Below are 26,570 nucleotides of genomic sequence, written 5' to 3'. Positions count from 1 at the left end.
ACACATTACTACATGTTCTTATAAACTGGTAGCTTGCTGATACTATTAGATATAAAGGGCATGAAATGGTTTCATGTTCTTGGATACAAAACATGAACAAATTTTGTATGAACCAACAGAAAGATTTGAGTATAAGTATTTTGAGTATTAAATATTTGAGAATAAAACAGGCAGAACAAAATGTCTGAGTACTATATCTGCCTTAGTCCATGAAAAACATCATGGAGGGTAATTTCATAAAGTAAGAAGGTTATTTCATGTTTTAGTTTTGCTCAAACTATTTCCCTGTGCAGGTAACAGAAAAACATGTACATTTTTTTACTAATGGTATAATCCCTTCATTTTTAACCATTATTTTTTGTGTATCCAGGTCATCACAATTGGGATCCAATAATTCCACAGGGAAAACACTGAACTGGGATTTGAATTCACTGCATTGATGATTACTGTTTCAAATTTTTTACCCTGATGGCTAAATACTAAGGCTTTTACCTTTCTTCTTCAGGTGAAAAACAAGTTTTGCATGTATTTCAGACCAAGATGTTTTGCTTTTACGGCTGAATTACTTGAAATTGAACCTTTTTTTAATGATTTCTGAGATCAAAACGTATTTGGGGATTTTTTTTTCCCTATAGAGAAAACATTTAGAAGGTATCTAAACCTCACTGAACCTCTTTTTTCATAGAAGCTTCCACAACTGACTTTTTTTTTTTTTTTTTTTTACCTCTCCTTATCCTTCCCTGCTCCTGTGGCCCTTGGCATTTTCCCATCTCCATTACATAAAGTTGAAGGCTCCTCTGTTTCCTACTATCAGGAGACTGCAGCAGCCACTGGGAATGCACTGTGTCCTAAACACCTCTCATTTTCCTTGGCTGTTCCTTAGCTGAGAGAATCAATATTGGGTCTTGCAGAAAGAGCCTATTTTTTTTTTTTTAAATATTTTTTTTTAAATTTCTTGCCTGCAGCCACTATCTTTGGCAACTGGCAATCCCAGTCTGGTGGCAAAACAGGTCATTATAACATTTTTCCTCTGCAGTGAGAGAGGTAATACATGCCATTAAACATGCCTATCCAAAATGCTGTGCTGAAAATAGGGAGCTGGCAGAGTGGCTGGGTTAATTGTGGATATGAAGGTGAGCTTGGGAGAAGGAATAGAGAGGGACATATGAGGAAAAGGTGATATGGTGAATTAAGGGAATGGAAGCTGAGAGAAGCAGAAATCTGGATTTTCAGTTGATATTACAAGAGACATTTGACAATGAGTCATGGGGAATGTCTATCTCTATCTCTATCATCTATATCTATATCTATATCTATATCTATATCTATATCTATATCTATATCTATATCATCTATATCTATATTCTATATCCATGTCTATAGCTATATAATCTATATGTGTATAATCTATGTGTCTATATATCTGTATCTATAAATACATATATATACACTTCTCTCTCTCTCTCTCTCGCCTACCATTGCTACGTAATGTTCTATCTCCAGGTCAGTTTCAAGACTCCTCAAGGCTGAGATTCATGCCACTGTCTTGTCTTTGATTATCCTCACCTTATCTTTCTACTTCTCCCTCTTTCTTTCTCCTTGTATCAGTGCACAGAAAATATTTATCTTAGTCAGTGCTTATTATTTTTTCTTTTTCCCAGAAATGATGCTTCTTGTTCCTCAAGAGGTTCTGTTCAGCTTCTGGTGTGTAAAAGGGTGAGCAGTACTCACAAGGTTTTACTGCAAGTATTAGGAAAAGTGCAGCTATCACATTTTAACGGTTTGGTTGTGGGTTTTTTTTGATTATTTAATACCCTGGTGATATTTCTATAGTACAAAAATCAGACAAACTTTTGTTTCAGATCACTTTGAACCTAATGTAATCTTGTTGGCTTGAGGGTTTGTTCGGGTTTTTCTGTTGAGGGTTTTTTGGTTTTGTTGCTTTTTTTGTTTATTTTTGGGGGGGGCGGGGAGGGCGTTAATCTTGTGTGTATTTTTTGTTTTGTTTTCTGGGGATGTTGGGGTTTTTTTGTTTGGTTTTGTTCTTTTTTTTTTTTTTTTGTTTGGATGGGTCTTTTTCTGTGGAGGGTGGTGTACACTTAGCACTGGAGCACATCTTCTGAAACCAAGGCTTATGTTTATTTTTTGCTGTGCTGTAGGACAAAACTGATTCACTGTGGATAAGCAATCTGTGCATAAATATAAAAAGACCATGATCCATGGTCTGAGTGGGTTGCAAGCCAAACATGTGTAAAGTTGTGTAGGAATTATCCACAAGTAGGATGCTGTAGAGAATTGGACATTCACAGCAATGCTTTCTAAATCTTTTCCTGACATTAAGTAAACCCTGAAATGATAGCAAGCTGAGATTGGGTCATTTAATTTCATTTCATACCTAAAACCCCCTCAACTAATAGCAAAAAAAAAAGCTTGCAGTCACTACAGTAAGGTTTACAGCAGTCCAACCTCAGAGCAAAAGTGATCAGAGGCTTGGAAGGATACTAAGATTAGAAATCTGAATTAAGAAATAAAGCTAGAAATAGGTCTTCTGATAAGGAACTTTTAGTCACATTAGACCTGGTACATAAGCAGGAGCTGCTTGACACTGCAAAATAGGTGAAGTGATGATCAGAATTTTGTTTTGGTGACATATTTAAACAATATGAACATAATTATTATTGACATAAACAGGAAACATCGATTAATGAACTGCAGGTTCCTTCATTGCTTTAACTGAATTAAACTGGTTACACACCAGCATTAAAAGGGCATGTATAAATTTAAATGGGGTTAAAGGGGAGATATTAGAAAATCCTGCCAATACAACCCTGACTTGAAAAACTACCTATATGACCACATGGCAAAGACAACTTCACTCTGCACGTGTACCCTTGCAAATTTCACAATGATTTCAATACTTTGATTATTTAATTCCTAGCATTTTCCAGGTTTAACATGAGCTTTGACAAACCAAAGATCCCTTTTTGCCCTCAGAGTCCCTTTCGTACGCACAGCCAAGCCCGAGGGAAGGGTGAGGAAAATGCTCTCACCGTTGAAGTTGGACGTGAAGCAGAAGACGTCGTAGTGGCTCTTGTCCTTGTCCCAGAACCCGTAATTCCTGACACCGGGCACAGTGTTCCTGCCCCCGCAGGGCTCCCTGGGCTTGGTGATGGGGTATTGCACGGAGCCGTCGCTGAGCCAGCCGGCGTTGCACCAGTCCAGCCCCGACCTCCAGGCGTCGTAGAGCTGGTCAAAGGAGGCCATCACCGAGTCCTGCTCTGCACACGCCCGCTGCGCCTCGTGGAAGTTCAGGTTGTACCGCCCCAGTCGTGGGGAGTAGGGGAACACCACACCTGGAGCAGGGAAACAGGAGAGTTATCAGGCACTGAAAGAGAAGAGAGAAGGGGTTTTGACAGCCACCAGGAGGAGGAAAAAGGGGAAATAGAGGTTGGCTCCATGATGTGTGACACTGTTGGTTTACTCCTGGGGAAAAACGCCCTGTCAAGCAGCACAGCAGCACTGATTTTGGGAAGAGGTTAGGGTTGCTGCCTTACCTCTTCAGTTGCACCAAGGAAAGTTTAGGTTACTTGTTAGAAAGAAGCTATTCACCAAAAGAGTGACTGCGCACTAGAATTGTCTGTCAAGGGAGATGGGGGAGCCACAGCTTGGACTTGATGATCTCAAAGGTCTTTTCCAACCTAGTTCATTCTGTGTTTCTGTGTTGCCTTATCTAGCTGGCTCATCTCCCCGTGGCCTCATCCCCTTCCCAATGGGAATTCTACCAGGTCTGCATGCTGCTCCCAGCTTAACCTTGCTGTCACCACAGCGGTCTCCCTCCCCTGCTCTCACAGTTCTTAAAGAGAAGCAGAGCTAGCTGCAATTTTGCAACTGCACATTTTTCACACAAAATTTCCATTTATTCATTGTAAGATGAATTTCTCATTTTGAAAAGAGTCAAACCCTAGCATAGCTCTACTTTTTGCATTTATTTGTTTGTGGTTACTTTTGTTTGCTTATTTAAATTTTGTTTGTTTGGGTGACATTTGTTTTGTTGGTTTTGTTTGTTGGTTGGTTGGCTTGGTGGGTTTTTTTGTGTAGAATGGGAGTAGGGGTGGTCCTGGCAGTAGTTTAGAAGGAAGAAATTATTGAATGAATTGTTGAATTTCTATAAATTATTTCTTTTTATTCATAGACATTAAGATGAAATTGTTGATCGACATAAAAGAGCATTGTGTTCTTTGCATGAGCCCTTGCCAAGATTTCCTGAGAGATTCAAAACAGTTGCTTTTTGTTTGCCTTTTTTTAAAATTTTTTTTTTTAAATTTTTTTTTATTTCACATTATTCCAGGAATGGGAATGTCTACCTTAACAACAGCGTTTCAAGGCTAATCTGGTAGAAGGCACAATTTTAGCATCCTGAGGTATTAAAGCAGGAACAACTATGGGGAAATGAAATCATTGGAGTTGTGTGGGAGACTTTTCTGCTGCTTTCCACCTGGGTTTGGGCCCTCTGCCACCACTCAGGGAGGGAGAGCTCCTCAGAGAGGACAGGTTTTCCCCAGCACATATGGCACAGACCTGGTAGGAAACCATGTGTGACACCACCTTCCCTCTCTGCCCCTGCAGTAGTGATGGCTCACCCTGAAAGAGAGTCACTGTGCAAGGAGCATGGCCCTGCCAAATGCTCCCTTCCCCCAGGGAACAAGGACACAGCCTGTTCCCAAGCCCTGTCTGGGGCTCATTGCTGCCCAGCCACTGCAGACAGGTACAGCAGAGAGACCTCACTGCAGAGGACATCCAAGAGGGGTAAGGAAATATGGGGACACCTCCAGAATGGCTTCAAAAGTGACATCTAATCACAGTCACTGCCCTTACATGACAGATTTTTTTTTTTTTGTTCTGCTTGTTTTATGCAAAAGATCAGAAGTTAAACATTGTTCCTTGAAGCATGAAAGACATTTCAGAAAGCACTGAACAACCACCTCCCCATGTGGGTTTGATAAAAGAGAAAACAGACTTGAAACAAAAGTTTGGAACAGACCACCCTAATCTTTGGCAGGGCTTAGAAACTTAACCCAGACCTAAATTTTACAGCTGGCTTTAGCCCAGTATCATAATAAACTGAAATAAAATGGTATTAGAGAAGATCCAGCTTAGAATGGTTATCCTCAGACATCTCTGTAGAACTAAGTGCTGTAGGACTCAGGGGGACTGAAGACAAGATAACACATGGGCCAAAATCTTTACACTGGTATAAATATCCACTTTTTAAAAACTTTTTTCCCTACTGTTGGATCCTCTTGCCCATAACAATTTCATTGTCCCCAGGGCAGTGAAGCATAGGATAGGAAAATTACTCAGTAGTCAAGCAAGGCAGCCACCATATGATGAAGCCACTCTTCTTTCAGAACATTCTAACCCATTTCTGTATCTATTCCACCAGTTTCCTGAAGTCCCCTTGCTTCCTCTTCTCTCCCTCACCCTTCTGTCATCCAAGTGTTATTTTTGTTAAACAAAATCTTTGCTATTACTAAATCTCAATGACTTGGTCCAAGAAAATAAAGCATGCAAATGTAAACTTGGCAGGGTAATAATAAACAGTATTTTGGTCTCTTTCACCAATTAACTAGAGAGTCTGCTTCAGTTCTTTCCTTTTGTAGATCCTTTGTTAAAGGGCTTTTCTGTTATGTGATGTTCTGAACTGCAGCATATGAATGTAAAGTAACACAACGTGTGTTAAATTTAACTTCATAAACAAGACACTGAAGATGTCCCTTATTTTTCTGGATCTCCATTTTTTCCTTCATCATATCTTTGTTAGAAAAATATCCATTCCTTGTCAGTGCTAATGCATAGAAGTATCACCAGGCATAATATAAATTTAGCAAATGTGATAGAATCCAAACCTTTTTAGTTTATTAGAAATCTAATACTTATTATTTTTTTCAGAACTACATTTCCCCAGACAACAGACTCCTTTTCCAGTACATGTGTTTGATTTGCATATACATTAAAAAAACACCCTATAATTATAAAGGATCAAGACATAAACTTACATGCTTCTAAAAACTGAGCAACAACTAATTGAAAACTATTTAAACAGATTTGATTCCTTAAGGTTTCCAAAATCACTTTTCGAAAGGTGCTAACTTAGTTTGTAAACGTTTTATGAATCTGAGTTTGACAGTTTGGGACATAATGTTTTTATAACATAAATATGCACTAAATTGTAATATTAGCTTTGGGCTATATTCGAGCAGGCTGTATAGAAGCTTATTTTTTGTTGGAGTTCATCTGCAGTACAAGCCTGCAACTAATTAGCATTAATTTCACCCTGCAGCTGGGGGGTGGCTAGGGGTGATTTTGCTGAGGAAAATGGACTGGGTATGTTCTCTGTGCAGGTTTGCATTACTTTGCAATTTTGCTAATTTTTTTTTTTTTTCATTTCCCGATCAAACCTCCTTGAAATTCATAGTGAGGGCTCAATATTCATCTCCCCTTTCCTTTACACTTTAGCAGAGTTGAGCTTTAGTTAATCACAGGGCGTCTTCCTCAGTCCTGGACCTTACAAGCCCTTCAAACTATAATCCATCCCATCTGTTCCTGAATGGACTAAAGTTGTCCTGAGGCTCCTTGCTGTTCCCAAAGCACAGACGAGCCTCAATTTCTGACTCCAGCCCCATGCTCTGCCACTAGACAAAACACCCACTCCCAGACGTTAACAAATTCTGCTTAAAAAACAGAGTGAGACAAAAACTTCCAGCCTGAGAAGGTTAAAATCTGGTTACTTTGTGGGAAGGCAGAGCTGAGAAGCTTTAGCTTGACCTTGGCAATTCCACCCTGAGGAAGCCCAGTGTGGAGCCTGAGTGGGGATATTAATTTCCATTATCAGGAATCACGGTGTGGCTACTCTCCCAAACCCACAGCCCTCTGGAATAGGTTCTGCCCCCAGGGAAGGACCTCCTTGCCCCCAAAAGAGACAGGAAGAATCTGAGACACATCAGCTCAGCAGAGAATGGATCTGTTAGTGGAAGAGGAGGGGATGTATGCACCTGTGACCAAGCAACTGCAGTTTAGAAAATTAATCCTGTAATGGAAATTGGGATTTCTACCAAATCAGAACATGACAATGGGATGTATTATATATCCTCCCCTCAGGAACACCAGTATTTCTATGGATTTCACATTCAAATGAGCAAATGTATGACTCTTCTCCACTTGCTCTGTTCTTTTGGGAATGTATTTGTCTTATTTGTGCTCAGAGTCTTATATGTAGGTAACCCCTAAAATTCAGAGCAAGCAGTCACTTCACACACAGTGTCAGTGCAAGGAGCTGTTACATTTACTCAAGACAACTACATGAGGAAATAACCTCAGAAAGCTCAACTTCTCTAATGATTTATGGGTGTTAATTAAGCCAGCGCCAGACAACAATTAGCAGTTTCAAGAGTATTGACACGTGGAAACAGAATAACACAAATTTCTGATGATCCATATAGGAAAAAAAAGAAAAAAAAAGAAAAAAAAAAAAAAAAGTCTTTTTCACAGCCAGAGTAAATAAATAGGCTTTCTTGAGTTTTAGCCAAAACTGAAAAGTAAGTTTTCTTGCAGCCAGTGTAAACATGGGGCAACAGTAGGGTTTGCTATTTACTGTACTGTAGGGTACAGTTTTATGCTGGTGGGTTCATTGACTCAATGGCAAAATTTTCCATGCTGGATTCCTAAAATTCCATTAAAACTGGTGACCCCTTCACTTTCACAGGGTCTCCATCTGCATTTTCCTGCCTGTCAGAACTGCCAGATGTCTGATCATCCAGCCACTGGCTGTCAGCAGGTATCAATCATCCTAAAAATGAAACTGAACCTTGAAGTAGTGTCCCTCCAGCATCCCATAACTGTCAGTGGAGTTGGTTACTTCTACCCAAAACAACCATACAAACTACACTGATCTGGCCCAGGGCAGATTATTCCCTTGTATTTCTACACCATTTATCAAAAATCTGGGGACTGTTGCCTTTCTCTGCTCTTCTTAGCCTAAATAAGCCTAATTTTTTTTTAAACTTTCCTTTTGGGTCATCAATTTCAGACAATTCTTTTAATTTTTTGTTTCACTTGCATCTTCAAGGACCACGTGCAAACACAGCTCTGTCTACAAAGCCCTGTCAGAATTACAGAAGGAATTACAGAATTACAGATAGAATTGCACTGGGGCTACGACTTACTCTTGACAACCCCATTTTTGGTTTTTGTTTTAGGGACCTACAAAAACTGTGTCCTATAAAATCAGTTTTTCATCAGAGAGTAGAGCAGATTATCACACAGAGGATATCAGAAATAGATGGTTTTTTGGTGTGTGTGTGAATGTAACAGCAACACACAGAGGAAACAAATATGAAGTTATTAGGCTAAATCTGATTTCTCCTGCTCTTGAGAGCATGGAGTTGATTTCCTGTTGGTTCCAATTCTGAATTCCCCATTGCTTACATCCAGCTGAAGACCAAATGAACAGATTAAAAAATGATTGTTTTGACAATTTGGAAAAAATTGTTTACATGAAGCTTATGGATCTATTTGAGCTATTTTGAACTAAAGAGTAGGGTTTTGAAAGGGACGCCTGTTTTTTTTTTTTTTCTTTCTTGGATCTGAAGGCCAACATACCTCGAAGCAAGAACACAAGTGCTGGTGGTTTTTGCTTCTTGGGGAACCACACAAAAAGTAAGCTTCTATCTAGAAGCTGCTTTCTACAGAGGCTTTTCATGATTTTATCCAGATCTTCAAATTCCCAGTAGTACTGGATGTAAAAGGTGATTATTTTATAGCCTGTATTGCAAACTTATTGTGCTCAACTCTCACCTCCCTTTGAAGAGAGAAACTATTAAAAAATATTTCTAATAGAGTAAAAACCTGCCTTTGGCTGTTTAGCATTGTCGCACTTTCTCTGTCTCCCCCCACCATGGTTCTTCTGAAGGAAGGGCACACAAAACCTGTGCCTGAGCAGCACCTGAGGGCTGGAGCCTTCACATGCCTGGGAGGCCAAACTCACAGACCTGGCACAGTGAGATTCATTACGACATCAGGTATTCACAAGGAAATAAACTAGTAAAGCCCAAACATAAAGAAAATTTAGTGTAGGACAGTAAAAAGCTGCCGTAAATACAATTAAATGTAAGCCGAGAACCTTTTTCTTGTTTATTACTCAGACAACAGTATCTGCCTGCTCTTGAAGACCTCTTAAAATGTCAGGCTTTTGACTTTCAGGACACTGAACAAAGAGTGTAAAACTCATGATCCATATTTTATGTGCAGGAGGAGAGTAGAGGCCAATTCAGAGAGAAAACGGCTTTGGTGATGAGGTTGATTCTCCATAAAGAATATTCTGCTTTCCTCAGTACTTGGCACTTCTTGCAGCTGCTGAACCCAGACCAACCCTCACAAGCCCTTGGACCAGTTCTGGTACTTCAGGCTACAAACAGGATGAAAATCACGGCATGACTGAACAGATCCTAAAGCTGGTGGTTGTGGGAAACTGCAATGAGTTCCAGTTCTGAGCTTTAGCTGGTGCTCAGCACAATGTCTCTGGTCAAGAAAAAAAAGTTGTGGTTCCAAATTAAATAAAATTAAGAAAACATATCACAAAAATGTAAGGCATGTAATAAATTCGGGCTGAATCTAACCTCAGTGTTTTTTTCAATAATAAAAGTGTCCAGTTATTAAGAATAGTTTATTTAATGACCATCCCAGGAGGCCTTTAAGGCTAGTAAGAATAAAATGCTATCACAGTGGGAGAAGAAAAAAGGTCCATTGAGGTGGAGGTCAACAATTTTGATAGTGATGCATGGCCACAGGTTTTGTACAGGGAGCTCACACGGGAGTCATCACTGCTCTTGGGCATTCCTGGGTGAAAATGGCTTTGTCCTGCTGCCAATTTACATCCTTAATGCCACTGCCTCAGGACATCAGACTACTGATGCAAATCATTCCCACTGTGAGATTAATCTGATTATTTACACCAAACTGTAGAATGTTAGAATGGGCTGATATATTTTATTTTTTTGTCCAAATGTTGTGTGGGTTTTATTTTTCCCTCTGATCTGTTCTGCTTTACTCAAATACATGAAATGGCAATTAATGCCAGAACTACATAAAGCTGCAGGGGTGTTGAAAAAATTAGCACAGGGCCATGCAAACAGTGAAATATATTCTATCAGCTATATATCTCCACTGTAATTTTTCTATATTTTAATACTTACCTTTTTATTAGGAAACTTTAGTGTACCCAGAATTACTAGATTTATTTGACCCAAGCAGGGCTGACACCTGAACTCTTACCAGTCTTATTTTACTAGAAAGGTTACATTTTACCATGAGGTTTTGCAAAGAAAATGCTCCTGCCAGTTTAAGAAACACCACTCCACAATGTCAGAAATGAACAGCCTTACACCTGTCCAATGTGTGAAAAAATCACTGAAAAAATATTGTTCCTTTTGTTAGCCAGACACTGGTTAAAATATATAAACTTTCCTTTGAGCACAGATTGGAACATACTTGGCTGAAGAAATATGAATCCTCCTCTACTCATGAATTTCCTTATTTTGGAGGAGGGACCCTGACCTTGTACCCAAGGCTGGTGCTGTATCACAAAATAGTAACAGTAAAAAAGGTGGAAAATCTCCCTTTTTTTGAAACAAATCTCCCTCATGACATTGCATGCAGTAAAGAAATGATTTCTCATTGCTTTTTCACTGCAGCTTCAATCCAATAATGCACTTCAGGTATGGATTTCTGCATGTTGTACCAAGCTTCAGGCAAACTTGCTCTGCTTCCAGGTCCATCAGCATCTCCCCTTCCCAGGAATAGCAGGAAGCATTCACAGCACAATTCCCTTGCTTTTAACAGCAGAAAAAATAATGGACTTTTGCTGCAGAGAAAGGAGGAGCCTGGGCAGGTGAGAGGAGTCTTGTTTCACTCAGGTAAAGCTGAGCCTGCCATGAGGAATTGCTTTCCCTTCAGTGGCTGAGCAGCCCCTGCAGAGCCTGCTCCAGTGGAGGGGAGGCTGAACACAGAGAGCTTTTGGCCGGCAGAGAAAAAGAAAGAGTTTTCTCCTCCAGATAATTCTGTCTTCACTTATTACTGCTTTAGAGAACTTAAGCTAAACATGTAAATGTCCAGTTTTTGTTATCTCATAAGCTGGAAAAGAACAGAGTACATTCTTGTTAAATATGAATTATGTGGGGTGGAACAATCCAAATACACTATGCCACTGGCATGGAAACTGGGCAGGGTTTTTCTGCAATCCAAAATGGGAAGTTTCTGTGGCCTCCAGCCAGGAATGGAAGAATAGATGTAAAGAAGTAAGCTAAGTCCATTATTTGTGTATTTGGTTCCAAGAGCCACTCAGACATTCTTATTGTGCAGGGTAGCTGTAATCCTTTCTTTCCTTTTCCTTTTCCTTTTCCTTTTCCTTTTCCTTTTCCTTTTCCTTTTCCTTTTCCTTTTCCTTTTCCTTTTCCTTTTCCTTTTCCTTTTCCTCTTCCTCTTCCTCTTCCTTTCCCTTTTCATCTTTTTTCTTTCCTCCTTTCTGCCTTCTCCTTCTCCTTCTTTCTCCTTTTGCTTCTTCTCTTTCTCACTCTTCTCCTTTCCCCACTTTCCCCTTTTCCTGTTTTCATTTTTTTCCTGTTTGTTTTCTTTTTCCTCTCCCTCTCTGAGAATGCCTCTGGCATGCACTTGCTGGGAAGTGTAAGAGTATGTGATATGTCTTCATGAGACTTTTAGTTTACCTCTGTGTTCAGTGCAATGCTCTGAGAAAAAAAGAATGGGCTGAACACTCTTTTATGTGCGTTGAAACTCATAAAATGTATGTGAATTGCATAGGAAGTAAAAAAAGCTGAAATTTTGTCCTCTTTAAGCCCGTTACATTACTTTTTCACTCACTTCACTATTTCAAGAATAGTGCTAAGGAAAATGACTAGACACTACTTGTAGGAGTTTTCCTGGCTGGCAATATAATAATCTAATCTATCTAATTATAAGGCTGGAAAAAATGCAAATCCACTGTCTCTGGATAACTTCTGTAACATTTTTAATCTTTAAAAGATTTCCATTTGCTTGATTATCTAAAATATCTCAAAGTTCTGTAAAATTACTATTGGGGGGGAATTTGATATAATTTCATCTAGGAAAAAAGATGCAGCATCTTCTGCAAAATGACAGGAACAAATTAAAAACATATGGATTTCTTGATACTCTCCTTGCTCATCCTTTCTTGGCTTCTATCACACCAGGTCTGGCTGGAATTTGGACATGCTGTAGGCTAGCAAAAGTTATAGTAGGCCTAATGTTCTTCTAGTTTATGATGGTTGTCATGGGCTGCCAGACCAAGATTCCCCAGAGCACAATGAATTCTGCTTCCTCAGCTTGCTGTTATCACTGATAACAAAAAATCAGTGATAACACAGTATCACTGATCGCACAACATCAGTCATAAAGCAAAATCTGATAATAGAGTATCAGCAGTACCAGGAGGAAAAAACCCCAGGAATTCCCTAACACCAGGTCAATCCAACACAAGGCGTGACTCAGGTGTCACCCACCTTCCAAATTGAGAGTCACCACTGCTGTGTCGTCCTCCAGGCCTTCGATCACCTCACACTTGTACCTGCCGTAGTCCTCCAGCTTGATGTTGGTAATGACGAGCGAGGCATCGTTCTCGCTACTCTCCCGCAGGGACACTCTGCCCTGGTAGCTCCCGTAGCTCTTCCTGTGGTGCCCCATGGCGACGAACACATCCACTTCCTTGAGGTAATCGTAGGTGAGTTTGGTCCACTTGACACGGATTTTGTGTGTTCCTGAGCTGGCTGTGGACGTGTGCTCATGGTAGAATTTGCATGGCAGTGTAACATTGCCGCCGCGGTGAGAGAAGATTTTGGCTTGCTCTGCTACCACGAGGAGACGGGGTCCATTTTCTGTGGGATTTAAGGAGAAAAATGTAAAGAACAACCCTGCCCCAAGAATTCATTTGCAGTCTTCATTTTACGAGCAAGATACGGTCAATCCCACAGCAGCCAGATACATCTGCAGGATCACCGCCCTGCAGTCATTTTGGGACCTGTGCAGTAATAAGGTTCATAAACCAGTTATAAATAATTATTTTCTCAGCTGAAAGCATCTCAGCACCCCTCACACAGGCAAAGACCATCCTATGCTCATGAAGAGGGAGTTGTATAAATAGATTTACAGACTTGTATTGCTGATGAATGAATGCCATCACCCATAAAAGGCTCCAAAACACATCCCATATTTTCCTTGTTCAATGGTTGTCTATCAGTTCTTTGTTTTTTATTTTCATAACTCAGTTTTTCTGGAGGGATTCAGCATATTTAGGCAGCAGCACACAAAGCTCCTCACAGTCTGGGATGCAGAGAACTCCACTCATAAAGCAGAAAAACCATTAATGCGTTAAGCAGCATTATTTATACTGACATGAAAAGTGACAGCAAAATTCTAAAATAGACATTTTAGGCATTTGTATTGGTATTTGTATTTAATTCTAACTTTTGAGCATAAGTTCCTCTTCTGACCAGAGTAAGGAAGCCCAGTTGATCTTCAAATGTGAAATCTGATCCTCTGCTGCTCACTATCTTCATCATCCCAATGTGGTTTTCCTCATCTTTTTTTCTGATCCCCTTGAAACTTGTCACTATTTTATCTTTTATATTTTGATCTCACTTTTCATGCAGACCTGTATGTGACTGTTTGTCTCCTCTCCTCCTCACCCCAGGTGTCCTGCTTTCCTTCCCTCTAGTAGGTCACCACAGCAGATGTTGCCCTGTGAAATAATTTTGCTTAGGACAGTTGGCTGGGGCAGGTGCTTGCTTCCAGCCCTGAGTCTCTGGGCTTTTACAGGCTATGCTGCCTTGGGAAAACCCTGGAAAATGCAGATTTCATGTGCTAGTCAGCAGATATACCCAAAAGTGAGAATTTTCCCCTCCTTTCATTATCTCTTGCCTCGCTCCTCATGCGAAGTTTGCAGAACTGATTGAGCAAGCTCAGCGCTCCTGTTGGGTTTGCTGTCCTTGACCACTGAGACAGTGACCAAAACCCCCAATAAATCACCAGCTCGCTGGGAAAGCACCACCAACCTCACTTTGCATTCACAGGCTGTGAAGAAAGGCTTTGTAGTCCCCTGTGCATATTCAACAAGCCATTGTGGCCGCCCAGAAATGTGATTCTGCACTCTGAGGCTCAGCCTGGCTCCCTCTAAATTCGGCAAAAGCTGCAGGTAAGCTCCCAAAAAACAGGCTACTGAGGGGATGTAGACCTAGTGAAGGCTAGCAGCAATTTTCTGCTGGGGATGAATCTGGGCTGGTTCAGGCAAAACTGATGAAAAAAATGTCATCAGCCAGGGAGATGTGGGTGGCTGAAGGGGGGAAGGACTGGGATGGATGTGGGCTGAGAGGGTTTAGGTGACAGCCTCTTCAAGGAGTGTCCATCCCACCCCTCCAGACATCTGTCCACAGGACTGCAGGAATTTGTGGTGTGTCCACAGCATGAGGACTATACAGGGAGACTTTTGGATCATAAATGACTCCAGATAGTCCCAGGCTTCTGAGTCCTGGTGACAGGTCTGTGGTTAAATGAAATATCTGCCTAAACTGCAACTTCAGTTGAATTTCCCTCTCTGTCCACTGCTGCACTTAGCTGCACCCCAGGGAATGCAGCAATTTGTGTTTATGCAAACACATCTGAGGCTGGTAATTGCAAAGACAAGCTTGCTGAGTGCAAATGTGCATCTGCTTGAGGAAAACAGGTATCCCAAAAGTACAGTTCTTTGCTGGGAGGTGTTGTGTCCAGAGCACTGCTGTTCCCTGCAATGGGAACAGGTCATGGCTCCAGCTTCCTCAAGAATGAGCAAATTTGAGTGCTGCAAGGTGTTTTGCCAGGGTGACAGACCTTTCTGCCTGATGAAAAACCAAAGCTGCAGAGCAGGTCACCTACAGCCCCTTTTAAATTATGTTCTTTTCCACTGCCTTCCTTTCCAGAGGCTCAGGGATGCTCCAGTAATCCATCTTCCTCCTTTCTGAGGAGAGCATCCAAGGAGAGAGGTGATCTGAGGCAAGGCACCATGGAAAGTGTTGCCAGTAGTTTCCACAGGAGGAGGAGGAGGAGGAGGAGGAGAAGGAAGAAAGTGAAGACTGCCAGTACAGCTTGTCCGCAAATTTTCCTGTTTCCTTTGGGGACAAAGATGTTTCATAGTCCTCTGTCCACCTTGGGAGGAGAAATGTTATGCTTTGGGGTGGTTATTACCAGGAAATCTGATTCAGAGCTCAGCTATGTTGAGTCTTTAATACCGAAATAGTCAAGCTAGTAAATATTAGCAGACAGGACTGGGGCAGGAGGGAGACTCTGACTCAGGCTGTTAATGCTCACTCTTTCTAACAACTGTGCCTGTGCCAGCAGGGCCTGGAGGCTTGCCCAGAGCACTGTCACCTCTGACTCCAGCGTCAGCATCCTAATTTGGGGATGTTCCTCCCCAGATTGCTGGCTGCCTCCCACCTCCTCTTGCCCTCTGCAGCAGCCATTATCTGAGTCTCAGTAGCTGCAAAGAGCAGAGGGGATGGTAACCTGGGAAAGGAAAGGAAAGAATGGCTTTTCTCATCCTGGAATATCTCCTTGGCCCCTGGAGGTTCCAAGGGAGATGTGACACTTGAAATGTGCCTCCACCCACAAGTTATATAAAAAGCCAGATCGTTTTTTACAAAGAATGGGATGATGTGCCCTTCCCATTGGAAAGACAGTGAGGCAGAAAATTATATTCCTACTGCTGCTTCTCCTGGATCTGGGAGAGGATGAGGGATCTCTGGCTTTCGAGGAAAAGCAGATGTCAGACTAGGGAATGAGGCACAGTTTGGGCTAGAAGATATGAAGGCAGCATGGACTCAGGATTAAAAGTGAGATGACAGGGCTTTGGCAAGAGGCCTAGAGGTCTTTATTATCCAGTAGCCAGTGAGAACTAGGGCAAAATCTACCTAAACTGTACATTTTTGGGAGTGTGGCAAAATGAATGGTCTTGCTCTTCTGGAACAAACAAATTAATAAAACCCCAAACCCCCAAGAAACCAAACATAGAGCAAACCAGAATCCTTCATTTGAGATACGTAGTTGTCTCTGGTTTTACTGATGTGAAACTGAGCTCAAATGAGCAATGCATTCTGCTTCCTGGGTTATCTTAGTGAAACAAGGACTGATCTGTTGTGAAACAGTGATGGGAGATGGAGAAAACACTGATTTGAAGGGTGGTAGCTCCCTGGCTCCTCCCCTCATGGGCATTCTTACAAGGCCAATCCTTCTAAATAAAATTATTTTTGTCTCTAAATGGAAGGAATATCTGAAAGACAGCTGCAAGAAGGAAAAGGATGGGACACCCAAGTTGGTCATGAAGCCCAGGGAGTCACTTCAGGTGGATAACGCTTCTTCCCCAGAACTGCTTCCTTCAGAAATATCATCAGAGAATTTGTGAGGTAAACAACCAAACAAAAGTAAACCCTGAAACCCCTGGATTAAAGAGGGCTTAACCCTCACCAAGAAGTTATCCTTACAAACAGGACCGTTTGGATCTTTTCTGGGGACAAGGCAGATCACCTATGTCACTCCTGAGCCTCAGACGATGGATGAGCAGTGCTGGGCAGCTTCCGGCTGCTCCTTCTTTCGGATACAGAGGTAGCAACACCCTGGTGACTGGGTCTGATCTCAGGTCCAAGGGCAGAACTGGTATGAGAAAGATTTCCTAGGTGGGGCTTTTCACTCTTCCTGGCACATTTTGCACAGGCAGTCAGGCAGCAGCCAATCCATTAGCACAGAACCAGGCCCCACTGGTAACTAATTTGCAGTATTTTTTCCACTCCTGCTTCCCTACTATTGATTCTGACAGATTGTGGCCTTTTGTTAATCCTCTTGGTGCAGCTGATGGATGACAAAGGCAGCACAGTGCAGGATCAGCCAAGCTAGCTGAAACAGAGTTTGTCCAGGATGCAGAAGATGTCCAGCTGTGCAGGACAGGACATGACCCTTGGAGCTGCTTTCCCCAAGCTGTAGGGAATGGTTGCCTGATGAAAATGAAAACTCTCTTTAGAAACTGATTTTTGGGCTGGCTTTGCTGTATCTCAGCAGTGACAGATCTGGTATGAACTGCAAAGAAAAGTATATTTTGCTATCTTAAATGATAAGGCACAGGCTGGGCATCTGTTCTGTCTTCCTCCTCCTCCTCTCTGCCTCCCCAGCCTGAAAGCTGTACAATGAACACTCCTGCTCTGGTGGTCTTTGCTTTGTCCATTTCTAACCTTGGTGTTGGTCAGTGTGGTGCCCATTCCAAGGTCAGTAAGGTGGACTTGCTCAATTGGAGCTCTCACTTCAGTCTCACCTGCTGCCTTATTGGTATAGCTCCAAATTTTGCTGGACATGTTTCAAGGTTTGTTTGTCTTCTTAGCTGTTGGCTGATTTTTGGGTTGGGTTGTGATGGGGTGGTTGCTTTTCTTTTTTTTCCCCTAGGCTTTTGTTTGTTTGTTTGTTTTGTTTTGTGTGTGTGTTTTAATTATACTTTTGCTGTGGGGATTTCTTCTGGTTTCCTTTTTTTTATTAATCTCCCTTGACTGGGCTCTGCACACCAGAATGATGACAAGCCAGGTTTGGAGGGCCAAGAGCACAGTGTGGGGCAGAGAGGATGAGTCACACCATAACCCATGGCAAACAGCTTTATCTGCTTTATCCACCAGGAGTATCCACAATCTTATGCTGAGCTGGCCACAAAAATTGATTATTCCAACATTTTCATGGAGTGCCTTACAAAGTGACAGTGGAGGAAAAGATGCGCATTTTTACAGACAGAAAAAACCAAAATCATTAGCCAGGAATGACATCACAGACATATTTTTTCAGATAAATTTGTGTATTCCCTAAATATTCCATGCCGTTAGCAAGCCCCTAGCTTAAAAATATCCTGTGCCATTCTGCTTTAAATAAACACAGATTTGTTTCTGGCTTTCCTGCAGTTTTGCCAGGGTCTTGAGCTCATGCTAAAATATCCTCACTCTTCCCACAGCAGTGGCAAGTTTTGTTATCCCCAAATTTTTTTTTGTTATCTAAAATGTTTGCTTAAAATTCATAAATAATTTCTGTGACAACAATGGTTCCCATCTGCTGTAATATGTAGAGAAGTGCACAATTGATGTACTTATATATGGGTGTATCACTCAAAGAATACTTAGGAAAAACATGAGGGAGAATTACACACACGTTTTGCACATAGTACACATTTTTCTTATATGTATTTTAACTAATTACTTTTTTACCTCTGCTTTTGGAAAAAAAAATCTTTTATGTATCATCTATAAGACTGGTAAAAGATGTTCTTTTTTTGGCTCAAGCACTAATGCAGTTTTGCTGTGTCATGAGAAAGAAAGGGCAAGGATCCAACTCCCGTGTTCCTGCCTCTGAACAGACAGGAGAACACTCCCAACATATTCCTCTTAAGTTTTGATATAAAATTGATAAGAGAAATGCTAGATAAATATTAGTTAGAAGCTTCAGTTTCAAAATAATAGTACAGCTAAAAATACCTGGTTTATATATGGCAGAGAAGAAATCTGTCTTTGTAACAAACACATTACAAGGCTGAGATAAAACACTTTTCAGCTGATTCCATCTCCTCAACTTGCATAACACGTTGGGGGGAATTGTTAAAGAGGACCTATTAACTCAGGTTGAGGTTTCTAGGAGACCTAAGAGCACATAAAACCATCAGGGAAACAACAAACTTCATCTCTTCTAAATTATTGCCTTAAATAACTTCTAAGTGTGTTTTGCTTGGGTGTAGATAAATTTCATGGAGATCAGGTGTCACAGAGCAGAACAGAAATCAAGGCAATGTCTCTGCATTCCTTCCTCACAGAAGTAAATCTTCATGGGTGGCATGAGGGCTGTTTGACAAAACCAAAACACTACACAGAAACTGCAAGGAGCCCTTCCAGTCCCTTAATCACCCCTAAATGCTATTTATAAATATGGAATTCCACTGATGTAAACAGCAAAGGCAAATAAATTATTTAAATTTGTGTTCCATGTGAATCCTTCTGTTTCTGTAATAATATTTTTTAATCACCCAAATATCCTGGCATCTATCACTTAAGGTCTGCTCCAGAACATGTAGTCCAGGATGCCTTGAATGAGAGCACATTCCAGGAGGAGGTGGAATTTCTGCTCTCTGCTGACTTTTCTGTCCCCTGCTGTTCCAACAGGCCATGATCTGAAGAGGAAAGCTGGTTGTGTGGAAATCAAAGAAACAGCTCAATTGCAACAAGAGGCAGCAAAATGCATTGTGGCATCATTGAAATTATCCTGAGTGGCAAAAAAAAAAAAAAAAAAAAAAAAAAAAAGGCAAGGAAAAAATACCCCCAGACATAAGGGAGAAAACACAAAGACAAGAAAATGGAAATAAATGTCAGTGTCATGGAAAATGGGAAAAAACAGACAGGTGGGCAGAAGGAAAGATGTCAGAAGTAAAGTAGAACAGCATGAAGATAACCAAGATTACCTTGAGCAGATAAGAATTAGTGTAAGAACTCAGATGAGCAGGACATTTAATCTCTTATGTTTTTCCCTGGTTCAGAATCTCTGCTCAGATTCTTGCTCTCTGTTGGTGTTGACTTGATTTGAAGGAAAAGGACTGTAAATAAAACTCACTATACTGGAGAATAAGTTGTTCAAAATTTCCTCTGCTTTTATTATTGGTTAATTGATTTAAATTATTTGTGTGTGCTTAGGGTTTGGTGTTTTTTTGTTGTTGTTTGGTTGGTTCAATTGGACAGCATTAAAAAGTTTTCTGTTCATTCCATGTTGAAATATTTTTTCGGTATATATAAATATATCTGTGCAGAGATCTTGATAGGCAAAGGGGTGCATACTTGCACCTCAAACATAGCGAAATGCTGCATAATATGAATTTCTTACACTCAGAGGAAAGCTAAAGTGTTAAATTTGAGCCTCCACAAACCAAACTTTGTGTTTCCTTCACTGCCTTTTCTCGTGTTTCTACAATCTCAAGAAACTGGAATTGTGTTAAAGACTCTGGCTCCCCTTAGGTAATTAACTCAGGAATTGCTGTGGTGGCTTAGTCAACTCTGCTCATTTTTCAGAGCAGCTGCACCCAGGGTAGAGCCCTTACCTCTGAGGCTAGCTCTGTCTTTTTTTTTGATAGTTGGTCAGTGAGCAGCACCATAGCAGATCAGAGAGATGGACAAAGTGAGCACTGAAAAGAGTCCTCCTCTTTCATGGCTCAGAGAGATTTTGCAGATCTTCAGAAAAAAATATCTGAGTCTCTAATTATGCTGGTACCCTGGGAGTAATGTTTTCTTGGTGTGGGGACACTTCAGTCCCATTTTTAAACTCACCAGATCATTTAGTTTATGGTTGTGGCTTTTTCTGAAGAATGAAACTGGTGTCTCCCTGAAGCACATGGGATTTTTCTGGGGTGTGCAGCAAGGGGGACAACATGTCTTGTTTAGATACAGTTCTGTCTTTTTATTTTTTTTTCCCAATAAGTGAGACAGGAATGACAAACTATGAGAGGAAAGGGATTGGGTCAAGCAGTCTGGGATAACAGAGCAGCCTGACCAAACCCATGAAATCTACCACAAGCTTCAGCAAAGAAAAAAAGACACAAAAGACTTAAAATACAGCTTTATGTATTTTATAAATTTTGTGCATTGATACGGGAATAAAACTAAAGGAGAAATATATATATATATATATATATATATACACATATATATATAAGCAATTGGGACAGAGGAAATAAGCTGAAAACACTGTGAAAAGTAGGGAGGTGAAACTGTCTTGCAGATGAGAAATTTTACTGAAGTCCAAATTGACTCCATTAACCAACAAGGAGAGAATCAGGAGCTAGAACTGATACTGTCAGCAGGAACAGAGTTGTTGATGTAACAAGCAAATCACTTCCAGAGAAAAACTGAAATGTTTCAAAGAGAACACAGATACAGAACTATGTCTATTGCAGTGCTAGAGATTAGGAAAGTGTTTAGTAAAAATAAAGAAAACTCTCTTTTCCGGACAGTGGACATTTGAAAGGCAGAACTCTGTGTCCACAAAAGCAGAGTATAGTTGTAGAACAATAACAATTTATGAAACACTGTTTCTTCTGGTTTAGAAACATTGACTTTGAGAGAGGTGTCAGGAGATTTTACACAGATGGAGGGGCAGAAAATTGGGTACCCAGACCTACTGGCACCGGGCATGGCAAACCTGATGGTGAAGGTGTGACTTCACCTGTCACTTTAGGACAGTACCAAGAGTTTCTGGACAGCAGCAAAATAAAAAAAAAAAAAAACAAAAAACAAAACAAAAAAAAACCCACAAAAAAACCCCCCAAAAAAACCCCAAACAAACAAAAAAACCCCCCCAAAACCCCAAAAAAACCCAAAACAAAACAAAAAAAAACCCAAAAAACATGTAAAGAATGTAATCCAACCATTAACCAACTAATTATTCTAATCTCAGTAGCAAACAAGGTTTTAGAAAAAATGTTGAAGGAAAGTTGTTGAACAACAGGAATAGAGTCAGTACTAGAAAGAGGGAAGAGATGAAGCGGATATTTGCCAAAGAAAGTCAGAATACTCTGATATCAGGTATATAACAAAAACAAATATATAAGGATGAGGAATGTTATGTATCATTTGCTTGGAACTTAGGGAATTGAGTGATATGGAAAAAAGTAAATGAAAAAGGCCAGTGAACTGCCTTCAGTACTATTTCTCTAATATTTCCACTAATTTTACCTTATAAGGTAATTGTGGCTTTTGGATAAATTAAATTTTCACATGGCTTATTAAGCAGCACTGAAGGGAGGAGAGTAGGTATTTAAAATATTTGAAGAAAGATGGGTGGAAAAAGTAGGATAACATTTAATACTGAATACAAAACCCAGCTTTTTGAGGTCAAGTGTGAAGAATTAGTGATATAAAGCTTGTAGTTGTTAATTTCAAGTGGCAGTGAGGGAGACTGATTGCTAAATACTGTCATAGACTATTGATCAGCACTGCAGCACAGCTGGAAACAGCTAATTTCATCTCAGGTCTGAAGAATAAAGCGCAGTCAACTGGAAAACAGAAATACTAAGGCCAAACAAGGATTTTATCTGGAAAAACGTCCTAGCTGGGTGCACTCAAGGAGTAAGAAATCAGGTGAGAACCAGTGTAAAGATGAATTCCTGATTTTATCAGGTTACAGTATCCAACTAGTACAGTAATCAGGGGATGATATTCCTGGAGAAGAATTTGAAGAAGTACACTCAAATGATAGCTGTGGGGATATGGTGTTATCTTATTGATGCTTTAAAGTGAACTTCAAAGAAGAAAAAATATTACTGGAAGCCAAAGAACAACAGCAGGAGAAGAATAAGACTATAAATAAAGATGGAGAATTAGGAGGGTGTTTTCCATATCAGAAAAGTAGGGTGCAGAACTCTTTTGCAGTAAGGAGACCTGAAACCCAGCTTTTTAACAAATTAAACTCAGCCTACAGGAGATTACATGATGTAAAGAATGGGGAACAGTTTCCTTCTCTGACTCAGGAAATCCCTTTCACTTCTCTGTGAGCTGTGAGTACTTAAATACACAATGTCCACACACCTTTTGTAATTCCAAGGCATTCCCATGAATGCAACCCTAGATACACATCTCCTGGATTTCAGCTGTGGAGAGGGATGCTGGGTTCCTTAATGTGATAAAAAAAAATACCTGAACATCTTTTACAGTGTTCCCTGATCTCCATCCCATCTTCAGGTGTAGAATTTTTTAGTATTTTTTTTTCAGCATTGGGAAGAGAGGAATCCCTGGTGGGATTCCACAATGCAGAGAAGAATGGCAAAAATCAGAAGCAAAAATGCCATGTCTCAAGCAGCTTCAGTCCCTTTGATTTGTGGTCTGCCTGTGCATTTCAGAGCCTGAACCAGCTGTTGGACAGGGCTTGTGGTACAGCTTAAATTTAAATTTTTTTTCAGCTCTCCTTCAAGGAATATGCTCTTGAGGTACAGGTGAGTTTTCATAGGGAGGGAGGGTTCACCTTGAAACTTCTATTAGCTTTGAACTATTTGGTTTAGTAACAACTGACACGTCTGACTCGTGAATTACACTGAAGAGCTGAGGATGACACTAATTTAATTTTCCAAAAAGGTAAAACTCAGAGATAAAAAGCTGCACTATACAAGGAAAGGCAAAATATCTGTTTATTAGACATCGATGTCTGATTTGAAATTTGCCCTGGGGAAAAAAGTGCTCATCATCTCAGAGCAGTGATAGGTCTTAATTTTGACATAACACATTCATTTGACCTTCATCCTGTGAGTCTCCTCAGAGGGAGAGCAGCTATCTGTTACTCCTTGCCTGACCTTGACAATCCCTGTTTTAATAGGTGCAGGGTTCCTTTAACTTCTATGACTTTCCTGTGAGCTCCTGAATGTTCAGCCCTTCCTGGTACCCTGCTCTAACTTGGCGATTCATATTTATACAAGCTTATACAAACTTAAACAAATTTATACAAATTTATACAAATTTATACAAAATATATGTTCAAATAACATATTTTTCTGGCTGTTACGAGAAAGAAATCAAACTTTAAAGAGAGAGAGAGAGAGAGTGAGAGAGATAGAAGGGACGGTAATTTTGAATTTCTTAATGTTGCAAATTTAATTTTTAGCCAGGCTCAAGGAAGGTAGGAGTGAAAGCAGGAAAATCCCTGTTCATTCTGCCTGTCCTTACTGCACAAACCTCCTGATTCTTCTTATGCAGGATAGCCCTCAATGACTGAAGCTGGGACTCAAAAACCAGCTGCATTGTGCTGCAGACTCAAATCTTACCACAGCTTTTATCTCTGGGACTCAAATGTGAACCAAACAGGATTATGTGAAGGCCAGGATAATATTTAGTGTGAATTAAAGGTACGAGGAAAGACACATTTCTTCCAGGGTAAGTTATTTTTTTTTTCTGGTTTACATTGCTCAATTATGATCTCCAATGTGCTGAGCCTTTTTAAATAAACCACAGAAAAAATTTCTGTGCTGTGGGGAACTATGTATGGCAGACCTCTTAAAATCAAATCTATTCTACAATAAACTGAAGTATTTCAACCCACTGCAGTTGTTTATTACTTTAGGATACTTGCTTTTTCTCTTTGTCTTAAATCATGCTGTATTTTACTCACTAACATTTGCAAGGTTGTGACTAAATGCTATTAAACAGTGCAACTTACTTTTTTTGACTTTTCTTAGAAGAAATAATAATACAACAGAATCAGAAAAGAAAACATTTGGTCACTAGTAACACAAGTATTTGAAAAACAGTGTGACAGCATTAAAAAAAAAGTAAATTAAGGATCATTAAGCACATTATTCTGTTTCCCTCAGCAATATGTAGAGTTGAGTATTTTCTCACTTATTTCCTTACCTTGAATGTGAACAATTTTTTCATGTTCCAGACTTGAGTTGGCAGGGTGAGGTTCAGCCCAACAGACAGAGATGAGCACCAGAAAAAGTAGACTCTTCATCTTTATAGCCAAAAGAATATTCTTCACTGTAAAGACATCACATACAAAGAGGATTATGAATTTATGGAAACTTTTTGCAGTGTTGCACTGCACTACTTGTTAGAGCAGTGATCTTATGAGGGTTTTTTTTTAATGTATTGAACCTACTCAGCTGACAGAAGTTACAACAGCTGCTAATTTTTAGGCATAAATATTGGACCATTTTATTGTCTACTTTAACAAAGTGAAACTGTCAATCCATATTTAACTCTGTCTATGCAGAAATGCAACAAGAAAAAAACAAGAAGAAAAAAAAAAAAAAAAAAAAAAAAAAAAAAAAAAAAAAAAAAGAAAGTACACAGACAAATATTCCTAAGCCAAAGTTCTTGCAAGACCACACATAAGCAGTACCTGTGTTTCAAAAGAGGTTCTAGTGTACTTTTGATTTTCCAGACCTATTCTAGATCTGGTCTGAAAATACAATTAAAACAATCAAATCTCTATCACTGTATCTGTATCCACTGCATGATGCAATCTGCTGGTGATAGGTTTTCAAGATTAAAACAATCTTCTTGTAGGTTTTGGCATTTCAATCAAGTCTGCAGCTTAACTTAGCAGTCAGAGTGGCAAATTTGCTTGAGCGAAGCAGTAAAGATGACAAAACATTTATTAGGCTGACTAGGAAGATCAATTTTACTTCAGATCCACTTACCATTTTAAAAGATGCCTAAACACACAATGAAATGTTTGAAACCATGCACAAAGTAGGTTAGAGTTGAATATGCTACCACTGCAGTTGCCCTGATTGATTTTTCATTCATTTCCACCTAGAATGCTGACGCACTAACTGAGTGTGCCAGGTAGGGTCTCTGCAGTCAGCAGAGCTCAGCGCTGCAGGGAAAATCTCTGCCAGCCTCTGAGAAGTAATTAGGCAAATGAGGACCTGAAATGGAAAAGGAGGCATAAAATACAAGAGGTTTTATGTGGAGGGTTTGGGCTGCTGTTGTATTTTATGGCTGTAGTTCTTATGAACCTGATTCCTTGAAATAAAAAGGTAGCTATTTCCCAACTTTGCCTTTCAAAAGAGTAGGATTTCCATACCCCCCCCCCCCCCCCAACATCAAATAGTGGTTATGTTATTGTATGATTTTTTCTCAAATGCAGAGAGATAATTCTTTCATTTTTTTCTCTCTCAGAGCTAGAAACACATAAAATTTGCAGAGTACTCAGTCAAAACTAGAGTCTAGGTGTGAGTTTTGAAAGCAGTCCCCCACCCTCAAACAAACACAATCCCTGAAGTGCTTCAAGTCCAGATCTAAATACTGTAATCTGAACCAACCTCTGCTACAGACTGAAATACAGAAATGTTATTGACAATTTTCCATATCAGCACATGCACGTTTACTTGCCTGCCCTTCCATGTCTTCTCAGCCAGCTTGGGTGGGAGTTCAAAACCAACTCAGCATCCCTTAATCCTTCCTGTGGAGTGCCTAGAGGTAGGACTAGTGCTGGCTGCACTCTCTTTCCCAGGTGGTCCCAGTCTCAGTAACTCAAGCCTCTGCGGCCACTCCCTCTTTCCTGGAAACCTTGGGAGGCTGGTGACCTCCATCTGGAACAGCAAGGACAGATGTGGCTCCCTCTAGAGCACATCAGCCCGAGTCTGGGCTCAGGGAGGGTCAGCTGGGTGCTCCTCCTGATGCCTTAAGATTTTAGCCTTTATATTTTTCAAATCCTGTAACTGCATTAGGGTGTAACTCTAAACTCCATACAGAGTGTCAGCTACTGTCTTCACATTTTGGTCAGACAGAACAATTCCTCTGGGCCTGAGATTCAAGGACACCCTACAGCCTCAGGCCTCAAAAAGTATAAACAAAAGTAAATTGGGGGGAGCAAACTGGGGGTAAATGACTTCATTACCTGAAGCTGTAGTTAGGGGATTAACCCCTGATATGCAAATGGACCAAACTTACTACTGTGTGAAA

At 40.3% G+C, this 26,570-nt stretch overlaps 1 protein-coding gene and 1 long non-coding RNA gene across 3 annotated transcripts in view; one reads left to right on the top strand and one right to left on the bottom strand.

The window, feature by feature from the left end:
* Positions 1 to 24,635, bottom strand: part of HAPLN1 (hyaluronan and proteoglycan link protein 1) — a 29,228-nt gene extending 4,593 nt beyond the window's left edge. The window contains exons 1-4 of one of the 2 annotated variants that reach the window (XM_066182430.1): positions 24,510 to 24,632; positions 23,892 to 23,894; positions 12,591 to 12,962; positions 3,051 to 3,353 (exon numbers count right to left, since the gene is read on the bottom strand). In XM_066182430.1, coding sequence (XP_066038527.1) covers positions 3,051 to 3,353; positions 12,591 to 12,962; positions 23,892 to 23,894; positions 24,510 to 24,609 — 778 coding nt within the window. In that variant the 5' untranslated portion in view covers positions 24,610 to 24,632. Of the gene's footprint in view, positions 1 to 3,050; positions 3,354 to 12,590; positions 12,963 to 23,891; positions 23,895 to 24,509 lie in introns of both variants that reach the window. The other variant, XM_066182429.1, reaches the window with a different exon arrangement.
* LOC136288964 (uncharacterized) overlaps positions 24,010 to 26,570 on the top strand; it is a 35,789-nt gene continuing 33,228 nt past the window's right edge. Inside the window, exon 1 of the long non-coding RNA XR_010720678.1 lies at positions 24,010 to 24,032. This is a non-coding gene — a long non-coding RNA (uncharacterized lncRNA). The remainder of the gene's footprint in view (positions 24,033 to 26,570) is intronic.

The sequence above is a fragment of the Chamaea fasciata genome, unplaced genomic scaffold (genome assembly GCF_029207755.1).
Source record: "Chamaea fasciata isolate MVZ Bird 193981 ecotype frontalis unplaced genomic scaffold, bChaFas1.0.hap1 SCAF_4, whole genome shotgun sequence".
Taxonomy (NCBI): domain Eukaryota; kingdom Metazoa; phylum Chordata; class Aves; order Passeriformes; family Sylviidae; genus Chamaea; species Chamaea fasciata.
This window is presented reverse-complemented; position numbering and strand designations above follow the sequence as displayed.